Below are 25,421 nucleotides of genomic sequence, written 5' to 3'. Positions count from 1 at the left end.
GACAGGAGAAGGAAAAAAGGTCGACTAAAGAAAAGGTGGAGAGATATTTTCACAGAAAATTGGCACAGATTGGATAACTAAGTACGGAGATCGGTATCATTGAAATACTTGGGGGAGGCCTACGCCAAAGATGAGTCACAAAATAAATTTTAAAGAGGCCGTTGCATGATTATTTTTATATAATTTTTATAACAAATTAATTTAATCAATGTAACAATAAATAGATTTAAATGTCTTAACAGGAAAATATTATTTTTCTTTTCTTTTACATTTTATTTATATGCGAATACATAAATTGATGATTGATTGATTGCCCAGTGGGTAGGACTACGACTTCACTTTTGGGCTCCTAGTTCGAATCCCAGCACGCACTGATACCCATACGCACACGTACAGTAACTTTTCCATGTTATGTTCGTTTAAAGTACATCACACCACTTGCTACATCACTTGCTTCAACGGTGAAAGAAAACATTATGAGGAATCATGCATGCCGAGGACTTCGTAATGTTCTAAAGGTGTGTGCCATTAATCCGCACTGGGCCAGCGTGGTTGCCTAAAGCCTGAAGAGGTTATACTCTTCTCACTGTGGGAGAAGACCCGTTCCCGGTAGTGGGCCGCTAATGGGTTGTTAAGATGGAGATAATGACATTCATTGATGTTAAGATGATTAAAAGCCGAAATTTCCTACTGTTGTGCACAGGCCTCGTCTCCTATGCTTGGTTCAGTTTCGTTTTAGAGATTATGATCACATATTAGTGATAACGACCACTAAAGGCAGGGGTTAAGAGGAATTTAACTCTAGACTCGTACGCAAAAAGTATTTATAGAAAAATCAAGCTCTAAATTTTGGACCCGGCCCGGGAATCAACCAACCAGAAACTATTATTCCTTAGTAATAATGCTTACTACTTACGAGGCCATACAATCGAATGAGGTATTTTTTATTAGTAAAATGAAACACAACATACAACAACAACAGAATCTAAACAAAGGAGGATTTTCAATTATCTTGAATGCTTTCATTCAATAATATTTTTAACGCTCACAAGCATCGAGTTCACTGAGGCAAGAAAATTTATATGCATCCAAAGAAATTATTCATATTAATGTGTGCTGTGTTCATGCAAGAGTAAAGAAAATGATAGCGGAATAACACAAAATATGAGTTGCTTTCATGTTTAAAAGCCTTTAAAATATATTTAATATTTGAATAATGTTGTCTATTTATTTTTATAATTTATAGACTAGCTTCGAAGAGCAAGATTATCCGTCGGTCCCGGGCGTTTATTACGTCTAAATTTTTTATTTTTATTTTTATAATTGATAGTCCGAGCAGATGACCGACCTGATAGTAAATTGGAAACTTGCGATAGTTTTTCCATTTGGTTATAAACAGAGCAACGCTATGAAGCACATGCAAGTTACAGGTCCATTAAGTTTCGGTCTGGATCCAGTGTGGCGTAACTAGCTATTAAGCCTCATGTTTTAAGCCTTAAACTATCAACCGTGCCCTTAAACATGGAATACACAGATGTTTCTTGGCGGAAAAAAAAGCATGGCTGTAGTAATTCTCCGCACGATCGCTGTCACGAAAAGCTGTACCGCTACTTAAACGCGTGACAATTGTAAGTTTACACTCACTATTCGTGGACATTTAAATTAGCATTCCTAAATCCCTGCATATAATTTTTTCACTGATATGGCTCATAAATAGTGAACAAAGTCATGAAAAATTGGAGAGGTGACGATTCTTATACATTTACTAGTATTATAACTAGATGAAGCTCATTTGATCCTATACGAATTGTAGTTAACTTTATCGCGATTGAATAAGTAAACATAGGGAGAAAGTCTCAAAATAGGCACTCGGCAAAGGCAAGACAAAGTCTTTACTATCAAGACTTTTCTTTGGTATTACATAAACTATGGTGAGTGTGTAATAAATGTTTTTGAAAAAGCCAACTAGTTTTATTACATTTCTTATCATTTATATCGGTCATTGTTATTGAACCACAAATAAATAATACAATATTTGCGTGTCAAAAAAATATTAAAATATGCGAAAGAAATTATTACCTCCGGAAAAGCCAATATGCAACGTAGTAGCAGTTTATAGAGAAAGAGGGTGAGTTAAATTTTGAGTTAGTTATTTTAAAAAAAATCCCCAGTCCCTTTAAATTTTTGATTGAGCAAAATACCTAATACTATTCGTCTATTAAGCTCTACACAAAGAAAAAGTATATTTCCCTTTATACTTAGTTTTAGAACGTTTTATTCAATGTTGCTCCCTACATCTTCGGCCAAAGCCCTAAAGCAAACAATAACTTTGTAATGAAAAACTTTAGAACATAATGTACGAAGTAGACATGGCGTTTTAAGTCCAGTTTTTGACGTCATCATTATCAACATATTACCGGCTCTGTTTAGGACACGGATCTCCTTCAGAATAAGAAGGGTTTACTATTTAAGCCGCAGTTTAGCATTCTTAGACTTCACATGCCTTCAGTGTACCTTACAGAGAAGTCCCGGCATGCTTGTTTTCTTACGATAGTTTAACGTTAAAGCAAGTGATATTAAATTGCTGAAATTAAAAACGTAAATAATCCCAAAAAGTTCTAAAGAACGGAGATCGAACACGGTCTTCCCGAAAGAGAGGGTGAAGTGTTAACCATTAGGATATCAGCACTTATTTGAAAACTGGCATAAATAAAGATAGCGATTGATAAGAAGTTAACGCTTGGCTACGATTACAAGATGGTAAGTAAAGAAGAAGCCTGAGATGGAACGCCCTAATTTAAAAGAGATTTCCCTTGGCTTGCAAGCAGCTCAATGCTTTTTCCATTTGCGGTGCGGATTTTCCAGTAGGGTGGATAGTAGATTGCCGAATAGATACATACTTTTAAACTAAAAATAAAATTTATTTTTAAAAACCCTCTTTTAGGGCCTAAGATAAATAAAATAATCTCTTCGTGACCAGTAAATTGGAACTAATGGAACGGATGGATTCAAAATAAATGTAAATTCTTGCAAAAATAGTATTTTGGAGTCCAATTTGAATCCATTTCTTTTGGCATTGTTTTTACTCTTATTATACTGGGCTTATTAGTGATGCACAAAAAAATAATTATTTTTATTATTTGATGTTATAATGGCGTTTAAATCAATACAATTCTTTGAAAATTTCAACTGGTGTGAAAAGGTGGAGCTTTTACAGTTTAAGAACAAAACAGAACTAACAGATTTTTAAGCTTCAAAGATCACCGAACATATTATGATAAAAGTCACATATCGAATCCATACACCTAGAAATATCAACTTTAATCGGTCCACTAAAAGATAAAAGGGTTCAAGATAAAATATTTTGTAATCATGTAGATTGGTAAGAAGTAAAACCTTCGCAAAGCCAGCTTTTACTCGTTCTAGTTTATCATATTATACATATATCGTGAAGACCCAGGATTGCCGAGTAGATTGCAGATAACAATTTCCATTTTCGCAGAAATTACTTGCAACGCTTGGAGCAATTTGAGAAAGCGATTTTAGCCTACAACGAAGCTCTTCGCTGGAATGTATGTCATTACCTATTTGTTGTGAATTAGAATTATTGATATAAGTGGTCGCCTAGTGCTTGAAATTCAACCTTAATTAATTTAAATTATAAGAACATTGTTAGGTTTCCTTTGTCAAACTATATACTTCTTTAATCACAGATTTAGCCAACGATACAATAATAATTTGCCTTTCACTACTGAAAAAGAGTATATATATGCATTATACGTGTGTGTCAAATACATGGTAGTAATAATAAAAAAAAATTATATATATATATATTTTTTTTTTTTTTATTGATTTAATGTATTTTTATGCATAGTTTAAAATAACTTATAACTCGCCAAACTTCTCTATGTAAACTATAAGTGTAGGAAATACATACTCCTCTGTCCGTGGAATGATTTCGTAAATACGAATATAAAGTTTTTACTTCACGTATTATTATATAGATAAAATATAAATTTGTCTAATTTATTACGATGATGAATGATCTTTACTGATCGCCAGTTGCATGTTATAGTATTTAGATATTTTCGGTGATGGTAAAGGAAGAATAGCTGCATAAAAATAGTACACAAGCACCCAATAATGTTAAAGCAGGTTTACTGATGTGTAGTATAAACCCATAACTTTCATATTTTAGAATATTACCATTATCTTATCGTATTATCTTCCAAGGATGCTAATAGGTATACCGTATACTATAACGTAGATCTGTCCATAATGAGATATTAGCCACTCTATTTTGATAATGATCAGGTGACAATGCACGTATTAGAGGACTATATATAGTTATATACTCTGTCAAATGAGAGTAGGTACGTTAAAGTGCTCGGATATGGCAAATTAACATAATATTATATTTGTCTATATATACCCTTGTCTTCGTCTGTGTACGACTCCTGATACAATATACCCAGATCCAAAGCTTCTCACCCGTCTGAGTTAAAAAAATGAGGCATGTAGGATACTTGCACTTTTATATACCATCAGGAAAGCATCAGGGTTGTGGTTGCCCCGGAATTTAAAACGGTAGCCGTTATTACCGATTCACGGCTCCACGGCAAACTAATCTTGGTGAAGTTACTCTCTGGATATGGACATAGGAATTTTGTCATTCCAGGAATAACGGTTTCGCATTGTTAAATAGTCGCTAGTAATTGCTAGTTATTGATAAGTTAAGAAAAAAGATAAAAAAGTAAGTCGCAACATTAGGTTAAGTTTTAACATGTTTGTACGGTACCCGGTTAATCCGTTCGGGCACCATTCTGGATTAGCCTCAAATAATTGTTAACTTCGTTCGCAGAATGCCGACGTCCGTTCACTACTCGGACGAAGTTTAGCTCGAGCCAAGTCTACTTATTATACCGAAGCATTGGTAGATGCTGCAAAAGCTGCTGGTATAAATTGCAATGTTGTTGCATTAGAAGTTACTAGCTAATTTGAACCTTCACTACACGGGTTATCCTTAGTTTTTATAAGTAATCTGAAACTGTTCCAAGGGAGCCTGGGAGCCATATGTAGTATTTATCATCATCATCATCATGTCAACTAATGGACTTCTTCTTTTGTAAAGAGTTCCAAGCACCACGGTATTGTGCCGCTTGAGTCCTGCATAAAGGATTATGTAGCATTACCGTCATCTAGTTGTATACGTTGAGTGGGATTTTTTAGTTATTTTTTAAGCAGAACCAATTACGCACTATTATACTTGTATCTTCAACTGCAGAAATTGATCTTTACACAAGTCTAATAATGTTTACGAGAAAAATAAAATAGGGATGTATGGAGCGACAGTTTAGACTAGAATATTATTTATTTGACGAAGCAGAATAAATATACAAAGGTATATTTATCCTATCGGAGGAGAAGGAATATATAAAGAGGGTCCGTTGAACTTTAATGGATTTACACCGAAAGATTTTTTTACAAAGTTCTTTATAAACTTAAATGACGTTTAACCCTCAACATCCCGAATTCCATTTAGAACTGGAACCAGAAAACTTGACGGCCATGCAAATAAGAGCACAAACGGAATATGAAAAATGCTCCTTTGAACGTGCTTTAGTGCTGGCGTATCGAGGCCAGCGCGAGAGACGACTGCCGCCGAACTTCGCAGACTGTGCCAGATGTGCCGAAGAAACGGTGCAAGTTTTGATTTAAACTGTTCCATACTTAGCCTAATTACCACCCACATTGTTTAATGGTTCTCTTTTTGTATGCATAATTTGAAAATTTCCGATCCTACTATCCTACTAATATTTATTAATATTATAAATGTGAAAGTGTTGATGTTTGTTACTCAATCACGCAAAAACGGCTGAACGGATTTGAATTAAATTTGGCATGCATACATAGCCTTTGACATGGAAAAGAATAAGAATGAAGTCGCGGGTATCAGCTAGTGGTTTCATTAATTCTTCATTATATTTTAAATTTAGAAATTTTACTGTTTCTAGCTTTTTTTTTGGAGTACTGTGTCTTAGCTGTTAAATAAGTAACACAAGAGCATGATTTTAACATAAATACATTAATAAATGTTGTTAAGTTAATTAAAAAAAGTTATTTCATGTGAATTTCGCCTTTTGAAACCTCTTTAAAAAATTAATCCGTGTAACATCACAAACTTCAGTATCGATTATTACAGTGTATTATGAATACAGTGTCATTGAGAATTTAGGGATCGTCCTGATCCAATCGCCTTTCGTTTAGATTCGAGAATGCGCTGGAAATAGTGCTGGCAAAGTACTCTCTCGTATGATCAATATATTTCCACTTATCGGTTTGCGAGAAGATTCCGTAGATGCCACAAGAGCTCCAAAACGAAGAAGTCGGATGCAAGCTCAATCTACACCATCACACCAAGTAATGTATATCTATCTACCTTCCTATCTTTTCTGAAAATTATGTAAAAATACTAAATACAGTAAGTTAGTCTCTAAACCTTGGAATAGCTTGAACGATTTCAATTTTGTTTAGTTTTATCATCTCAATATTACGACGCGACGGTATAGCAAAAAATTAAATGCCAAAGGAACTGTCGCAAAAACTAAACCGGTTATTTAGTGTGGGAATTGCTATTAGGATTAATTTCATAAGATTGCGTTTGAATTGATAATCGCTTAAGAATCGTTACAATTTAAATAATATTAGGTCGTACGAAGTTCGTCCGGTCATACCTCGGGTTTCCTTTTAATTATTTCGGGTTATTTTAACTTAACTGTGCTTACAAGAAATTTCTGCATAATATAAACTATTCCAGACTCAAGAAATATCTCGGGTGGAAAAGCAAAAGGCCGAACATACATCCCGTCTAATGGCTTCGAAGTATTTGGAGCAAATGGCCCATGACAAATATTTTCTCCGAGCGTTATGTAACGATGAAAGACTTAAATCCGCCAATAAACAGGGTTCCCACGAATTACAAGAACTATCCTATAAAGCACTGGCTGACATCGATAAGAGACTTGTAAAATCTTTATTAAAATTTATTAATTTGACTATTAAGATAAGAAATATAATATTATAAATGCGAAAGTGGATATGTTTCTTTATTTATTTATTTGTCATTACTTTACGTCCTAATTAAGAAAGCAATGAAGTTGATTTTGACAAAGAGTTATTTGAAAGGACGGAGACATAGGCTACTTTTTTTTCCAGAAAGCAAACGGTTTCCACGGGGATTGTAAGAAACCGTTATTTGATTGTGATTTTGAAAAGTCTGAACAACGCGGGCAACAGCTAATAATAATATTATATACCTCTAAAATTTGATCGCCACTTGAAAAATCAAAATGTTACATATACTTACTACGAAACATTTGGATTCCAAATACCTAGTTTTAGACTCTTTCTAAAGTTTTAGGTGTGTACCTAATATTTAATGTTTTAATTGTATAATATTAAATGTTACACGCTTAGGTGCCCAAAATTAGCACTGGTGAAAACATTGGGCCCGATGCGCTCTAGGATTCCAGCTAAGTGCCTGAGAACTATTCGCACCGGATTTACCTTTGTTTTATTATTGTAAAAGAAACGCTAAGCAGCAGAACCATTCTTCATGATATTATCCACATAATTTTGATACCTTGCGTATAATTATAACTTTAGAGCCTGAGAAAACGAATGATTCCAGTGGAATTTTTGCAATCTCGAAACAACCACATACGGCCACCCTTAATGATTTTGAATTATTTTTCACCAGACTGTACTCAGAGAACGCCGCCCATTTTATGCGGCTCGTGCATCTGAGGCTGCTGCAAGAGCAAGACTGTCAAGAGCTCGTAAACAAAGAGTGGGTAATGCCCAGCGACAACACATAACAGACGCACGCCGTCTAGTTAACTCTGCACAAGAAATTTATGAAAAACATGATACAATTAAGTGTTTAGAGGCAGCAGAGTTTGGTATGGAACAGATCTCGAGAATACAAGGCAACATGCTGCCTGGCAAGGATAAGTTTTTGCAAGAATTATATGAAATTGTGGCTCAAGCTTTTTTAGATCAGGTAATGAATACTTCAAGATGTCTTAAGGGATTACTTACCTTAATTGATGATGTTATTTTGGTAGTTGTACATTTCATATTAAATTAATTATCAAATGTTGTTTTAATTTCCATTTAATTCGAAACCTTTATTGATAGCTAAGGAATTGGAGCCACAATTCCTTAGTTATCAATAAAGGTTCATGATATTAATAACAAATATAAGCACCGTAGCACATCATTAGGAGATAGTTTAAGTTATCTTCACCGAAACCAACTTATTCTCAAATATTGCTGACGAACTCTTACCGCAGTTTTGTCGTTTTATAACTGAATTTTATTCACAGAAACGTGTTCGAGCAGAAATGAGCGAGGCAGATCGTGAGAAAAGAGCGTTTATTCTGTTGGGAATACCAATATCGCGTGAACCCAGCCATGATTCAATTTTACGTACGCGACCCCCAGCACCCCCTCGCGATGCCAAGTGAGTCACTTATAGACGAACTCCTTGTAATATTAATATAACAAAAATATTCTAACAGTACGAGTGGAGTAATAAAATGATAGATTATGAAAACTAAAGTATGGATATTAGGGTAAATAAAGTAATAACCATCAATATAATCATTCATTGCTGGACACAGGCCTCTAATACAGGCATAAGTTTATTTTTGTTGTGTCCATTGTTTTTTTTTCCTATTTGTGGTGTACAAATAAAGTGTATAAATAAATAAATAAAGATGCTAAGCAGGTTGACGAGCTTAGCTAACTTATCATTCCAAGACGACGTCTCCGTGCATTGGAACGCAGCCTAACTCTTAGTGGACGTGCACCCGAACGTTGCTACGTTCTACACGAGCTGGCGCGCCTGCACGCTGATACTAGGCAAGCGCACAGAGCACGGTTTTATGCAGCAAAATGCCAATCTGGTAATTCTTTTGAACCTTTCAAACTAACTTCTAGTAGATATAGCTAGTTCGCGTATAACGCGCGACCGCCCGTGACGAGTATCATAACTGGGTGTTCAAATCAGTGTTCAATCAGTTAACGAATGTGGTTATCGCCATCATCTCACTACCGTGTGGTTCTTATGTACGCATCAAAAGTGCCCCCTGTGGGCCTACTTGAATAAAGATATTTTTGACTTTGACTTTGAGTGGTGTAGATCATCGTCATCATGTTCATCATCATCCTCAGCATACTGCTATTAATGACTACAAGTCAGTGACTTGGCACAGGCCTCGTTCTCAGAGTTCACTTCCATCACGTTTGCCTAATGCGAGTTGGCAAATTTCAAGATCATCACTTCATGTTGATGATAATACCAGAAACTGACAGTTTCAGAGCCACAGGGCAAATAAATCATATTACTTAACTCAGGGTTAGTACTGTTAAGTACTAAAATTCAAAACTAATAACTAAATATTTCAAAGAAGCTTTCTCTAATAATGTACTTTTGGCAGTAACTATTCCGCCGCCTTTTTCTCAGTAGAATCTGCCTTCCGAACCGCATTGGTCTGAGAAAAAGGTGGCAAGAAACTCAGTCAACATAAGCAATTTAAAATTTAACATTCACTATCGTGACAGAACACAAAAAAAAAAAAAATCCTGCCCGACGCGGGAACCCAGTTATTAACAATTATATTTATGCCGTTGGGGGTCTAACTTCTTCTCCTTTATGAAAGAGGAAGCCAATGTTCAAGTAAATAAATATGTAGGTTTACCCTTCTATAATAACTTCGAATAAAATTACTATTTACAGAGGCCAAATCCTCGAAGCTGCACGCATGGTGTATCAACGCAACATTTCTTCTGGCACGGTGTCATGTGCTACAGAACAACCGTCCGGAAAGTCGCGCACAATTGATTGAAGGAGCGGCACTGGCTCGCTTGTTTGGCTACCTGGATGTGGCTGCATTTTTTGATACGGTACTGGCTTAAGCCGAATACATACCTCACCAGCATCACCGATAGCCTATAGCAGTCCACTGATGAGCTAAAGCCCTTTCTCTATAGAAAGGTTTGCTTATAACACGCCGCGATGACCAACACGTCTGCCCATCGTGGTGCAATCCCCACGATGGGCACACGTGTTGGTCTTCGCGGCTGACGGTAGTAGTTGCAGTGCAGATCTTTTTTTTTTTTTAATGTTTATAGACGAGCGCTTGACTGCAATCACTCATGATGGTAAGCAATGATGCAGCCTAAGGGTGGGCGCGCTTGCCTATTCACTTGATTTGAAGGTACTTATATTGTAGGCACTGGGGAAAATGGAAGCTGGAAGAGCGTTCTAGATCCTAGCGGTGCGGATCAGAAACGTAGATGCGAAGCGCTTCGTACGCGTCCGCCGTATATCGATATATCGTATCAACTTTCGATAGATATTTTTAAACCACTTGCTCAATAAACTTGTGGAAATCCCGAACTAGGACACCCCTTGTGATGTAAGGAATAAATTTTTCAACTTTTAGCGAAAATACTTAAACAAAACAAAACGTATTATTTTATATTTATACTTGATCGTTATCAATTTTTATTAATAAATATTAAAGTACATAATTACATTGCATTGTAATTATACATATCATTTACTATGGCTTAATAACAGGGCTACAGCCAAACCAGCAACTTTGATAAAAAATTGTCCATTGTGATCGTTTATTGCGAAAATTAAAAAAAAATATAAAAGTAAGGGAATGTTTTATTAGAATTGCTGAAAATACGACTACGTACAACAGGAAGTAATAAAGGCAGGCCCTCGCTAGGCATCCAAGTGAATAAAAACGAAGATTTTTGTTTTTTTAAAGCTGATTCAAATTGTTTTCAGGCTCTACTAGTAGAGTGTATTTAATATTACTATTTACAATAGAGTGTTAATAATAAATTGTATTATTTTATATTGCGTTTATTAATTATTGTGTATCATAATCTATACTTATAATAAAACTGGAACTGGAATGGAAGATTTCTGTGACCGGGGGATGTTTTATTATCAATACTGAGTCCATAACAGATTTTTATTTAATTTTTGTCTGTCTGTCTGTCCGGGCATCACGTGAAATCTACTGAACGGATTCAAATAAAACTTGGTATAGTGGTAGTTAATATTTCGGGTCAATATATAGGCTACTTTTTATCCCGATATACAATACGTTTCCTCGGGGAAATGGAATGAAAATTTTTATCAATTTTACTTCATGGCTCCGTTAAATTTGAACCGATTTTAATAATTCTTTTTTTATTTGAAAGTGTATACTATCAAGCATGTACGGACTTATTTTAATAAGGATCTGATAAATATTGTCGGAGATAAAGAACATAACTCTTCACAAATAACTGTTAGTCGCAAGGCATATGGGACAACGATCGAAGGATGGTAATCCTACTAATATTTAAATTGCGAGAGTTTTTGAGGATGTATGTATGTATGTATGTATGTATGTATGTATGTATGTATGTATGTATGTATGTATGTATGTATGTATGTATGTATGTATGTATGTATGTATGTATGTATGTATGTATGTATGTATGCATCAACTGAAATATCACGTAAAATAGTAGGTACATAGCTACCCACGATGATTATTATGTTAGCATCAGATAAATTCTAGCTTCCCGATTGACTCATACGCGGACGAAGTCGCGGGGGTCCGCTAATTATTTTATAATTAACTAACGTTAGAATTTAAAAAAAAAATTGGTTGCCTGTAAAGTCGGTATACGGGCGAAAGTTTTACGTGACAACGACTTTGAGTGGTAAAATAATTTTAATGTGAATATTCATTCGTATAGTAGGAAGAAGGATGAAATAATAGTAACAATTTAAAACATTTATTTATACAAAGAATTATATTTAAAACATTAATTTATACAAAGAATCTCGCACTGAATTTCATATTAACAAAATTTTATTTTTACTTTTACACATACATACGTATTTATATACAAATATACATACAATAACTTGCAATACATTTGCGTACAATGAAACAGCGTTTACTAAAAAGGGACGCGTGCCTTTCACTTTTTATGTCTGTCTCTCTCGCTCTTAGGCGGGCTAACCATGCCCGAGTGGAAGGGACGCGTGCCTCTCACTCGCTCTCATTGTGAGCGCATAACGTGAGCGGAGCGTAACGCAGTTTCTTGAAGTGTCACCCGGCAAACCAATTTATAAGACGTTGTCACGTCAAAAAATATTTCAATTATCGATTAATAATGTGGGTAAAAGAATGGTACTTATTTTATTGAAGCAAATATTTATAAAATAATAAAAAAACAGAATAAAAAATAAAAAAAAACGAAATATGAAAGGGAATATCAATCTTACTCTGAACGACTGTGCATCGCCTCACAAAAATACTTATTCTATTTATGTTTTCACTTTAATAAAAGTAATTTAAGAAAGTAAATTTCAAAACAAAAGAAATTATAACTACCCTATATGAACCAAAAAAGAATATTTGTGCGGTTGCCTCTGGTATTCGTAAAAAAGTTTTTTAGCTGTACTAATTTATACGGGACTTTTACACGTAGGTAAAGAATTTTGCTAGGAGTCTAGGGTACTTTTGACTACGTAAAAAGCTAAACTTTTTGAGCAGGTGGGCTTTAATGACGAAAGTATGTAAGCTTCGCGAGAAACCCGAAATCAGAAATTCTTTGTGGATGAAATCGTTCATTTAAACTAAAAGATAAAAAATTACAATTTTTGCGTCTTGCGCTATTTATACTTTAGGTTAATAATGTTATTACCTACAGGTATTAAGTACAAAACACGATGAAGATTAAAGTTCATGGAGTTATTCCCACTACGTCGCTCTCTGTTCATGTTATAAAGCTATATTGTATAGGATGCGGGGAAAACGCAAACTGGATGATCTAAGAATAATATAATGAGCGCACAACTTCCGACTCGCTTCTACTGTATCTATACGTCCTCTAATGAATTATTATTTTTAGTGCGTCGATATATCACTAGAGGGTGAGGTTGGATCGAATGATTCAATCCTGGTGAAACGAGAAAAAGCGATGGTGAGTCTTATGCAGGACGACGACCTTCGCCAAGCTGCTGAGCATCTGTTCCGAAGAATGTCCGTTTTACCCGCTTCGAGGTAATCAATGTAATCAATAACATGACTTCTAATGAATTCAATTAAAGTCAAATAAAATGTTTTCGTACAATATTATAGTCAGGTTAGAAGTAATTTTGGAGGCTCAGTATGATGTTAATACTGTATTTTATATCGTAAACTATCCACAATAAAATAAAACACACTAACAATACTGTTGTTATAAATATGAATGTGGGCGTTTTTGTGCTTGTTTCTTTGTTTAAATGAAAATTGAAATGGACAAAGGATGCAGAAAAGCACCCCAAGTAACGTTTTCGTTTAATACTAAATGAACATTTTATATAACGATAAGAATAGCTTGGGCACGGCTAGTCAAAACAGATGCAAATGATTGGTTGCGCCCTCATATACTCGTAGATATGATATTTTTATTCGGGAGAACCCTTCCCCGACAATATAAAAACTATAATTTTACTCACGAAAAAGTATCAGCACAGCTAGAAAGAGGCATTTTTACCAAACCACTTGCAAAACTACTTGTCCACCGATTATATTAACTAACAAAACACTTGCCAAACTACTTTTCCACCTGCCAAAGCTATTATGCATATTACTACCATCCGCACGACTAACCTCGGTGTGGATAAAACTGTGATATAAGATTTTGTCCTTACCCCGTGGCCCCCCTTAAAAAATCTCTTGCAGTTCATTGCGGTTCTTGCTTTTTTTTTAATAAACGATACAAACACAGGTGAAGCTAGTAATTCATATTTTAGACGATTCTCCGTAATGCCTGGCACACGTGCTGAGGAGCCTGTTGAACCTACATCTAATCGACGAGCTTCGATCATGCCACGTGGCCAGACTCCAGTGCGAGTTGCTCCTAAGAAACACTATCCTCTTGGATTTCAAGATTTTGATATGTGATCACGGATGCTTTTTCGTTAATATCATTGGTTTACAATATGTTGAATCAAAATAAAATGTAATGCCAGAATTCTATCTCTTGTTTTAGTTTCTGTTCTACCTGGTAACTTCTAAATATATATATATATGTTACGACATTACACACATCACCATCTAGCCCCAAAGTAAGCGTAGCTTGTGTTATGGGTACTAAGATAGCTGTTGAATATTTTTATAAATATAATACATATAAATACTTATAATATACAGATAAACACCCAGACACTGAAAAACAATCATGTTCATCACACAAACATTTTCCAGTTGTGGGAATCGAACCCACGGCCTAGGACTCAGAAAGCAGGGTCGCTGCCCACTGCGCCAGTCGGCCGTCAAATATATAAGGCTACTTTTTATATTATATGTCTTGGAACTGTTTAGTTTAAGTTGCAGTATACATATAAATACTACTTCTATGATTCGCATACAATTTATTATTGTAGTAATAAACGGAATTGACACTGACCCACAAAAACAGTCCACTCTAACTGATGCTTACCCAAAGCAGCAAGAAATATACCTGAATCCTGAGCCCTTATCCGATTAGGTATATTTTCTAAAGTATGATGTATACTGATACCTAGATGATACTGTTACCTAGTATTTTCTTTAATTTGATCTCATACAATTTGATTCGGATTTTCTAAATTCATGAAACAAACAATGTAAAATAAATATAAATATATAGTGATAGATATTGCACTAAGTGAAGACAATCAAAGTTAACACAGTAAAAAAAGGAAATGTGGCAGCCTATTAGATACGATATTAGAATACGAGAAATAGAATAATGCATTTGAGAAGTTTCTATACTTTAACTAGACTATGGACTACGGACAAAAAAATACATAGGTTTATGAGTGTTTGTTCAGAAATTGTCTTTTAAGGATACTTGCCCCTCGGAAGGTAATTTCTGAAGTAAAACACTTATTTAACTGTGAAAGAATTGTCATACACAACAGGATATCAATGTTAGCTCAAAATTAAAGTGCACGTTCCACAAAGAAAGGTGAATCGTTTTTATAATGAAGTACCTACAAGATAAAAAGATAAAAAACCTGTAAGTTCTACAGGATCGCATTGGTAGCCATTTTAAATGAGCAAAGTAGTACAGTATATATATAGAAGGAAAATATCGTGAAGAAACCTGCACGCCTGAGAGTTCCACATAATGTTCTCAAAGGTGTGCGGAGTCCACCAGTTCGCACTGGGCCAGCGTGGTGGACTACGGCCTTAACCACTTTCATTATGGGAGGAGTTAGGAGTTCATTGGTATTCTACAAGATACATTATTTATTTTTTTATGTTAATTTAGTTTTAAGTCCTAATATTTAATTTTGTTTGTTGTACCACCTACTTATTTCTTATAACATTTTCTTGTATGCCTTTGGTTGCCTGGAAGAGATCGCTATTTAGCGATAAGGCCGCCAAATTGTACGTTCTACCTTATTGTGCTGTTGTATTTGTATCTCTGTAAATTTTCTCTGTGGTGTACAATAAAAGTGTAGATGTGTGTAAATAAAGTGTATATTCATTCATTCATTCATACATTCCAGAGTATGCTGAATACATACGCATCATAAGTGCCATCTATGGGCCTACTTGAATAAAGATATTTTTGATTTGGACTTTCCAGTTTCATTCTTCCATCATATTATAATTGCCTGGGATGGAAAGAGTCTGCAACATTTCGATATCCCTTCATCATGTCGGAAGCGCTTTTTTTCCTCATTTTAATATACACAGTTTGCGGTGCGTATTAAACAAGCTCTCACGCCCCTTCGACTTCCTTCTTTCCCTCAACATATGGGTCCCTTATAATCGAAATTTGAAGAGTTTAAGATTTTAGACGAGATACCTTAAGCTGCACTATCTGGTGTGATTGCAGACTTACGCTAGTGTATATTATATAAAAGAAAACAATAAAATTTACTATCAACTGAAAATGTGTCCCAGCGCAAACCTGCAATGAAAATATAACAAGATATTTTATTCGGAAAAAAAATAAAAACCAAACTGTTTATTAAACTGCGACACAAAATGCTTTCAGTGTTTTCACTATGACGGTATAGCACTATTTCGGTATCCGGGGTTAAAAGGGTCTTTTTCCGCATGTGTGCCAAAAATCCTTTTATAGGAAACCATAGGAATAGAGTATTGATATGTACATTCAGTGTGAGCTTATTGTAAGCTCAATTGCCTGCTTGGAAAAGAATTTCAGGTTACAATGGCTTGATTTCATGTAGGTACAATATCTGTACATATTAACAAAGTAGCTTCTGCTGTTTGTACGCTTAGATCTTTGAATTTTTTCAATAATAAAAAGAAGATAAAATTTTAATTTACGTTTTATTCAAAGAAAATCTCCCCCTAGTGAGCTATTAAGAGACGAAAAGAAAAGCAAAAACTAATGAGCGTTTATCCGATGTGGCTTCATTTATCTCCTAGGTAATTTGTCTCAAGCGATGAACAGAAAATATTTAAATAAACCTTTTTAGTTATTTTCATTCCATGCGGTGAACATTATTAAAGTTGTCTATGTTTTAAAAACTTTAATGTTATTTTGAACACGATAAATTAAAAAAAAAAAAATTTATATCTACTGATAAGGTTGCTTGGAGGCAAGCCGCTCGGCTGTCATCTCACACAAGATAGAACAATGATTATAAAATTGTAAAATGATGTTGGAAAAGACAAACTGCTGAGTTCTTGGCCGGCTCTTACTCGGTGGGATTTGCCTTCCGAACCGGTGGTAGGACCACTTTTAACAGTCATACTCGACGTTTCAAATGTGCTTATATTAAGCCTAATTCAAATAATTGAATTTAGAGTTTGAATTTGGATTTGATGCTTTATTCCTCGTTGGTTGAGTTGTAAGCACGTTATATTACAGATCACTGAAGAACGTGCTCTTCGAACAAAGAACGGCCCTGGTGTCGATTTCCAGGGCCTCGAAGAGCTGGTTTAGCCGTCCCTATTGGTTATTATCACAACTATGTGATAATAATAAAATAGTTACAGCTTGCCTGTAGTGGAGCAGCGTGATAGGTTAAAGTTCTAAATGTCTTAAGTTAGCGCTGAAAGAGGTAGCCTGCGTCCAGAAATATAAAAGAACCCCTATACTGAAGCCTAAGGATGTCGATGCTGATATAAAATAAAACACCTATAGTACGTACTATCGGGAAAATTTTCAGAGCTAAGTCCAAAGAAGATATGAAAGTTTTAAAAAATGTCAGATAATATCAGATAATCCCCCATTCAATTGCGCTATGAGTTTCCGCTGAGTTTGCTACTTCATTAAAAGCGTTCTTCGGTTTTATCGTCATAAAATTGAACCGCATCGAAGTTATGATATTTCCACAAAACGAATCTATACATACCTACTCATAGATACTTTTTAACGGTCTAATGTTATTATAAGACTGCTAAAAAGTATTATTCTTGCGTCAATTATTCTTTATTATCTTAAATCATTTTTAAATACACGTTTGTATTTAAAAGTGAAGCAACTTTGACGTGTTTGTAAGTGTGTCTGTGGGCACCGTATTTCTCGAATGGAAGAACCGATTTTATTTTGTTTTTGTTTGAAAGCTGTAGGCAGTGTAGTTAGCTATGTTTGATGAAGTACGATCCAAGATTGCCGCCACCAATAAAATGGTGGATTACTTATTTTTTTTCACAACTCTCACAAAATGTTCACTAAATGAAATGGCTTGACTAGTAGAATACACTTAGACAAATTTCAAATCCAAAATGGCCGCCACGTCAAAATGTCCAATTACATTTTTTTCACAACTTCCTACATATCAAATGAAAGGTCTTGACTAGTAGAATAATGAAATGAAAGTCCGGGGTTTTTTAATTTTAAATTTATATATTTTTAATACAAGCTTAGATCATGAAATTATGACAATAGACTATTTTTTATTTTTTGCACCTCGACCAGTTGAGTTTGCTGACTCTTCTTTTTCCATCAAGTCTTCATCAATCAACAAGTCAAAGTTCCCTAGAGCTTCTGGGTTAGGCACTTTGTTCCAACGCACATCAGGTATTCCATCAGGAGGCAGTACGGCTGTCAAAATATTATCTATCAATTTATACTTCATTATTCGATCATTTACAGTTGTTGATGTAAGAGACGGTGAAGCGTTCACTTCCACCAACCAGGGTTTCAGCTGATTATCTATTATTATATCATATCCATAACACTCAAAACAATGCCTGTCATTTGCCATTACAGATGATACAGCTTTCAAAGAATGCACAATAAGCCATTGTATCGAGGCAAATAATTTTTCAGTAACAGCCCGACCTCTGGTACCTTCCAAAAACAAACGCAAATTCTGTACACTCATTTTTCCACCGTGTATATTATTATAATCACCCCCGTGCTTCTGTACACTGACATTTGTAAGATGCACATACATATTATCTAACTCCGTAACACTTGTGTCATATTTCACTGTACAGAATCTACAAAATCCCAGTTGAAAAAGGTAAGCTTTCAATGGTCGGAACGATGTCACTAATACGTATAGCCGCAGGTCAAACTTTTTGCTGCCGATAAGCAAAGGATTATCGATATAACGAGATATAACATAGCTTTCCTTACTTAGCTGCGGGTGAAAAGGGGCCTTCGCTTCCCTTGACCATTTTTTCAGTTTCGACAGTTTATTTATGAGAAATATACCAGTGCCCTGGGATTTTCCGCAGGGTTTCATAATCCACGTACTCTGGGGTGATTTACGGTATTCCTCAACAAACATGTTGTAGTCTGCTGGGAGAACAAATGTCACTGGGATAAAATCTAGATGAACATAACGGGTAACAACTTGCCCTCCATGTAACACGACCTCGGCTTTTTCGGCTAAAGGACTTCCATCTCGTTCCAATTCTTTTCGATACCTTTTTATATTTTTCACCAGTAAGTCTTTTCTCGACAGTTCGTAATGGTTAGGGAAATGATTGATTATTTGATTATCATTCATCCGATAGCCGCTCTCGACGCTGAACAAGTTTCTGCAAGTTTGTGTTGATGCCCAATAAAAGTTCCACTCATCGTCGGGCCCAACTTGATGCCACCCGCGCCTTTCAAAATTACTCATCAAAACAGATTTTTCCATATCAGTACAAAAGTTGACTCGACATCTTTCTATTGGCACATTTACCCTTCCGTAAAGGCTTGCGGCCATTTTTTTCCCTTCAGTATTCATTGTATGTCTTTAGATTATTTCATTTACCACATAGTTTAGGCACGTTTCTGTACGTGAGCGGTTACTATAGCAAGAAAGGCACCAAACGGCGTTTCCGAGGCGATCTAATCACATTGTATCCAAGATCGTATTGATCTAATAACGATACTGACTTGTGTAAAATGAACCGCGAATTTAATATCGCCTGGTAAAGTTATGATATTCTTTAGGAAAGTAAACATTTTCTATAATCGAAATATTGTAATATTTGATGTTAAATTATTGATAATAAACAAAATTGATAACTTATTTATAAAGTTACTTTCAACGTAATTACTAAGAAATATTTATTTGATTGTTATTCAAAGCAAACCAACGCTATTTCAAGCAAACAACCGACAAAAGTAATAACTGCTATTGGGGAGCATAACTCTAATAATAAAACCACACAATTTTCTTTAAAGCCTAATATGAAAAAGTAGATCATAATATACCTATTTACAAAAAACTCATTTGCTTTATCGCGAATGTTTGGCCAAACAAACAAACAATTTCAAATATTGTTTTTAAATTGAGAGAAAGACAATATATTGTTTAAATATTAAAAAATTGAGGAAATATCGTAAACCAAAAAATTGTATTATTCCTTTTTTTAATAAATTTGAAAAATATACATTTGTATCGAAACGCATTGAATTAAGTATCATTCGAAAAATAACTATGTAGGTTAGCTAAATTGTGCCTAAAAACAGATAATGAAGATATCATATGTTAATATTCGAAAGATTGATTTTTAAAAGCGTTTAAATGAATGCAGACATTTATCATAGCAAGTTTGTTGATTTTAGAGACTTCAGACATAAGGATAAAATAACAGTAACTTATTTTACAAGAGCTCTTCAAAAACATCCTGCCCTGAAGCTTTGAAACGTACCTGCCTACCGAAATGACTCTGAAGTTTATCTCGGAATACTGTGATGTAATATTATTATAATGTTTTATATTAACTTAGAAAGCGAGTTTTATATATATTTAGTTCTAAATGTACTAAAACTTAATATATAAAATATCATAAAAGACAATGACAAAAGTAAACATTGCAAATAATAATTAAATCTATATGTTAGAAGCTATGTTGGTATTTTTTTAAATAAATACCTAATATTATATATTACCTAATATACATAATATTGATAAAGATGCTAGACATAAAAACACATTGTAAATGGTGTTTTCATGTCTAGAATCTTCATCAATAGGTATTTCAAAAGCGCCAATAGCAGTGGCCTTGGGAGTTTTTTTTTCGTCTGACATCAGGAATTCCGTTTGGTGGCAAAACAATGTATAAAATATCATCGATAAGTTTATATTTGAGGATTCTATCAAATACAGCTTTTAAGTTATTGAGACTGTTTTCCACTGTGTTTTCCAAATTTCCAGAATCCGCAAAATCCTTTCCGAAGCATATAAGCTTTTAAAGAACGAAATGATGTCACTAATACGTAAATTCTCAAATCTAATTTCTTTCCACCGATCAAAAGCGGATTATGGATGTAGCGAGATATAACGTACATACGAGTATTTTTGCTTGAAAGATTACACGATAAGTATTTCTTGGATTGCCGAGACCACTTCTTGAGTTTCGTTAAGTTGTTTATTAAAAATATGCCATCGCCTTGAGACTTCGTCGATTGTAGATATTATCGATATTCCTCAACGAATATATTTATAGTCAAAAGGGAGAACATAAAATGTAAGAATAAAATCGACTAAATAGATTGATTGACTTTTTTCTGCAAGCGGATTACCGTATTTTACTAACAAGTCTTTACGCACTAACTCATAATGATTTGGCAAATTGTTTATAAGTTGATTATCTCAAAATCGACGTCTAGTATTGAGATTAAACAGTGCTCGATAACTTAGAGTACTCGACCAATTAATATTCTAGTCCTATAATATTTATAAATCTTAATTAGTATTTTTACTTTATGGTATATGTTTTATAATTCAAAACATCACAAAGCTCCTATTGTATATAGTTTTGCAACCAAGCCAAAACAAAATTTAGTAAAGTTATACAGGTATTAGCCAGCTGCTCCCTTTACAGTAGCACACTGTATCTGACATTTAAATTATTTAAACGTAAAGTATACTTCTATTCTCGAATGAACATTTTAAGCAGTCATAAAGGGTTAACAAATTAAATGAATGCTTTTATTCAGACAAAAGATCAACTTAGTCTGCTAATTGCGTTTATTATTGAAGCTGGGAAGTTACCATTTAATTTGTCTCATAAATCAACAGCTAGGAACGAATTAAGGGTTTGAAAGGAATAAATTTATTAAAGGAAGGTTTCTAGCGTAATAAATAATCTTGGACAATTTCCTGGTAGGAATATAATCGAGGTTTTTATTAATACTTTATTAATGCTTATCGTATACCACAATTTTGGCGATAGCAATTTCGTTAAATCTTTCATTAGTCATACGTGTATATTATATCAACATAAGAATATTTACGACTAAGCCCTCATAAGCTTTAAATCTAATAACATAATAATATTATATTAAGTATGAATTATTTGATTAACTAGGTATTATTACAAAGTAATATGAAATGAAACATTAATTATATTCAAACAAAAATGGCTTACTCTACTAAATAGTGCCTACTTACTGTAAATAATATTTCATCAATAGCATATAACAGTCCACTGCTGAACATGTCCTCTCCATATGGAAAATTAGCCCCTAATCACCACTCTGGGCAGACGGATTGGCGTTCCCAGTAGATGGTACAAATAGCGTGGAGGATGCTATCTAAAACCTTAGCACTATTAGCCGTTGGTCTAAATAAGTCTGGGTCACAGACGTACAGAGCAATTTTCGGGACACGACATAATGCATGAATGAATGAATACACTTTATATCACAAATACAACAGCACAATAAGGTAGAACGTACAATGTGGCGGCCTTATCGCTAAATAGCGATCTCTTCCAGGCAACCAAAATCATACAAGAAAATACTATACGAAATTAGTAGGTGGTACAACAAACATTAGTGAAAAATTTGGATTTTAAACTTAATTAACCTAAAATAAACATATAACATAGTACATATTAAACATAACATATTAAAGATATTTACAAAAATATAATATATATTCCATACATATATACAAACATATAAACATACAAATACTCTACTATAAATACATAAATAAAAAAAATAAAAATAAAAGAAACCTCAAAAATATAAAGAATACGAAATAAACAAATGGAGTAAATAATGTATTGTTTCGTGCCCAATCATCAACGAATTAAAGTCTCAAAGCAAGTCGCATCCCAATCCAAAGCACGCCTGTGACCCTATCAACCACAGGTACTGTAATACATATAACTGAATTCATTATTTGTATATTCTATATTTTATTGCAATTTGTGAACCCTAACATAATATTTATACCAGTTTATGTATTTTGCACAAAAATGTATCGCGATAAGTCTGAAGCTATATTAATAGCCTACCTGGGGCAAGGGCCTGACTGAGATAAATGAGGTCACACCGGCTCCACTTGACCCGACATTACCTTTCAAATTTGTTCAAGTCGACCCTATAAATCAGGAACTTACAAAAATACAAGTAATTTGGCAAATGGAATCATCTTCATTCAATAATGCCGACATATTTAAAATTGCTTAAGAATATTTTATACATTGTTGTGCAGAAATATATTTTTTTCTTGATTCCATTGCACAAATTAAATTAAAGGGTAATTTAAATAACAATACTGTTACTCTAACATTCATATTTGTCAGATATTTTATTAAATTTATTAGGATTTTACAAATACCCTAATAATTATTAATTAATTAATAGATAGTTTTCAAGACACCATTAAAATTATATTTGATTAATAACCAATGTTCATGACATTGAGTTTGTGGGTATTTTGACATAAATACGGGTGCATTTTCGATACACTTCAGTCCTACATGGACTCGAACGATGCAAAGATGCCTCCCGGTGTCTTAGTCGTTTATCAATACTGTAAAAGAAACTTGAGAATATTAATTTCTATAATTGTCAAATCATGGGCCCACCATTCCACCCAGTAGCCCATTTTACCGCTCTAATCCTCTACCTGCTTGTAAAAAACGGTCCTTTGGCCGGAACAAACATATGGATATAAAACAATTAATACAAAATTCAATGAACAATAAACTCTAGTATTTTTTATTGTATATCATGAAATTCTGCCAAATTGATGGTTTTAAATTTAAAATTGTTTTTTAGTTATAAGTACTGACTTTCGTAATAGGTACATACATATTCTTTACATAGATCTTTAATACTACGCAACGGATTTTAATGTAGTTTCAGCAATAGATTGAGTGATTTAAGATCAAGGTTTATAATGTAGTCATCATCATATGAACCGATCCACTGCTGGACATAGATTTCCAAATTCCACGTTTTTATGCTGCTCGGGTCCAGCGACTACCTGCGACGCGCTTAATGACATTTTTGTTTGTAATGTGTAGTATACAAATTATGGTTAAGAAAAGCAAAGAAAATCACATATTTGTAATGTGAAAAATGTGTCGTAAGAAACTCATTTTTGTGCTTTTACATTACAAACGCTGCCTAAACCTTACGAGATGGATTAAAAAATTATTGTACCACGAAATTGTATCTTTAATCACCCCAAACTGCTCTATAGTATCTATATTATTTTCTTTAATTACTCACTTCTTTAGTATAATTTTTTTTTTTTACCTAAATGAATCTACGCAATGCAAAATTAAACTCACCGAATACGGCGAAATATGTTTAATCAAGCAATTTAATATCACTTGCTGCTAAAGGAAAAAAAACAAACATAGTTCCGAAAATTTAATGTTTCGTGCCGTATAACAGACAGCAAAGTCAATCATACTCTTGGTTTATATAATATTCAACTCTGTAGAACTTGCGTACTTGTGCGTGAACCTTGAGTGATACAAAGTTTTGTTTTGTAACACAAAACAGTCGAAATAACAAGACATATTTTACATTCTAAAACAAAATTTCTTGTCATTGGCTGGCTGATAGCAAATAGGTGATGAATAATTAATCTGCCACTGTGTGCCTACCGACAACATTCAGGCTGCCTAGTGTGCGGCTAGCTTTGCGCTAAAAGCTATAGGGAAGTAAATTTGCACAACAAGCGAATGCAACGTTTTGTGCAAGTAACTCCCACTTTTCATTTAAACAAGGAGCTACAAAATGAAGTTTGTAGAATTAGCAGAAACTTTAATGAACTGTTAGCATAAATTATTATGTTTCACGTATAAGCTGCAGCTCATTGTGTCATATTTCCTATATACAATGAAGCCGGAATTATTAAGTCTTGTATGCACACAGAATTAAACTTTGGGATTATGTTATAAACTAATGAAACTGCATCGTTGTCTGGTTACATAGCTTTATGCGTAGGTTCCCTTTCCGGATCGTACAAAAATGTTGTTATTGGAGTTTCCTTTTAAAATTCTGTGCACCAGCCTGGAGCCTATATCGGAGTAATCTGCACTTGTGCTTCAGAGTACTTACTAAACCTTTTGCGTGATTATAACAATTAAAAACAGCCAACCTGCGTTGAAGCAGGGTTGTGTGTGTATATTTTAAACCCTCGCTTTCTCTCTATATTACCAAAAATATTATTTTGTTGATTTATAATTATAAATATATAAAATTAAAGTTGCTTAAATTAAAAAGATTAAAGTTTAATTAAATAAATAAATATACTACGACAATACACACATCGCCATCTAGCCCCAAAGTGAGCGTAGCTTGTGTTATGGGTACTGAGATAGCTGATGAATATTTTTTTTTTTTTTATAAATATAATACACAAAAATACTTATAATATACAGATAAACACCCAGACACTGAAAAACATTCAAGTCCACCACACAAACATTTTCCAGTTGTGGGAATCGAACCCCATCGAACCTCGGGACTCAGAAATCAGGATCGCTGCTCACTGCGCCACTCGGCCGTCAATTATTAAATAAGATAATTGAAAAGATTAAATTTCTTATGTTAAATAATCTATTGTTCCCTAGAAACAGTAAATCTTCGATCAGTAATATACTAGATGTGCT

At 34.1% G+C, this 25,421-nt stretch overlaps 2 protein-coding genes and 1 pseudogene across 2 annotated transcripts; 1 reads left to right on the top strand and 2 right to left on the bottom strand.

Annotated features, from left to right (window-relative positions):
• The first annotated feature begins 2,035 nt into the window (after positions 1 to 2,035).
• Positions 2,036 to 14,099, top strand: LOC120629395. Its single transcript, XM_039898329.1, has 12 exons — positions 2,036 to 2,128; positions 3,503 to 3,572; positions 4,862 to 4,955; positions 5,543 to 5,700; positions 6,268 to 6,420; positions 6,818 to 7,024; positions 7,760 to 8,062; positions 8,388 to 8,524; positions 8,824 to 8,969; positions 9,803 to 9,969; positions 13,000 to 13,151; positions 13,889 to 14,099. The coding sequence occupies exons 1-12, from the start codon at positions 2,061 to 2,063 to the stop codon at positions 14,037 to 14,039; spliced, it is 1,806 nt and encodes a 601-aa protein (XP_039754263.1). The 5' UTR covers positions 2,036 to 2,060; the 3' UTR covers positions 14,040 to 14,099.
• Positions 14,100 to 17,995: 3,896 nt separating this feature from the next.
• On the bottom strand, positions 17,996 to 19,291 carry LOC120629461 (probable tubulin polyglutamylase TTLL1). The gene has a single exon (XM_039898402.1). It carries the CDS (start codon positions 19,289 to 19,291, stop codon positions 17,996 to 17,998), a length of 1,296 nt encoding a protein of 431 aa, XP_039754336.1.
• Positions 19,292 to 20,670: 1,379 nt separating this feature from the next.
• Positions 20,671 to 22,172, bottom strand: LOC120629460 (annotated as a pseudogene).
• Positions 22,173 to 25,421: the final 3,249 nt, after the last annotated feature.

The sequence above is a fragment of the Pararge aegeria genome, chromosome 14 (assembly GCF_905163445.1).
Source record: "Pararge aegeria chromosome 14, ilParAegt1.1, whole genome shotgun sequence".
Classification (NCBI taxonomy): domain Eukaryota; kingdom Metazoa; phylum Arthropoda; class Insecta; order Lepidoptera; family Nymphalidae; genus Pararge; species Pararge aegeria.
Note: the sequence above shows the minus strand (reverse complement) of the source record. Positions and strands in the feature narration are given on the sequence as shown.

Bases quoted from the DNA above. Each gene is read 5' to 3' on its own strand.
- LOC120629395 (XM_039898329.1), top strand. From the start codon at position 2,061: ATGCGAAAGAAATTATTACCTCCGGAAAAGCCAATATGCAACGTAGTA. The intron at 7,025-7,759 runs GTAAAATCTTTA...ATTTTTCACCAG, and splicing joins CTGACATCGATAAGAGACTT to ACTGTACTCAGAGAACGCCG. The intron at 8,525-8,823 runs GTGAGTCACTTA...TATCATTCCAAG, and splicing joins GCACCCCCTCGCGATGCCAA to ACGACGTCTCCGTGCATTGG.
- LOC120629461 (XM_039898402.1), bottom strand. From the start codon at position 19,291: ATGAATACTGAAGGGAAAAAAATGGCCGCAAGCCTTTACGGAAGGGTA.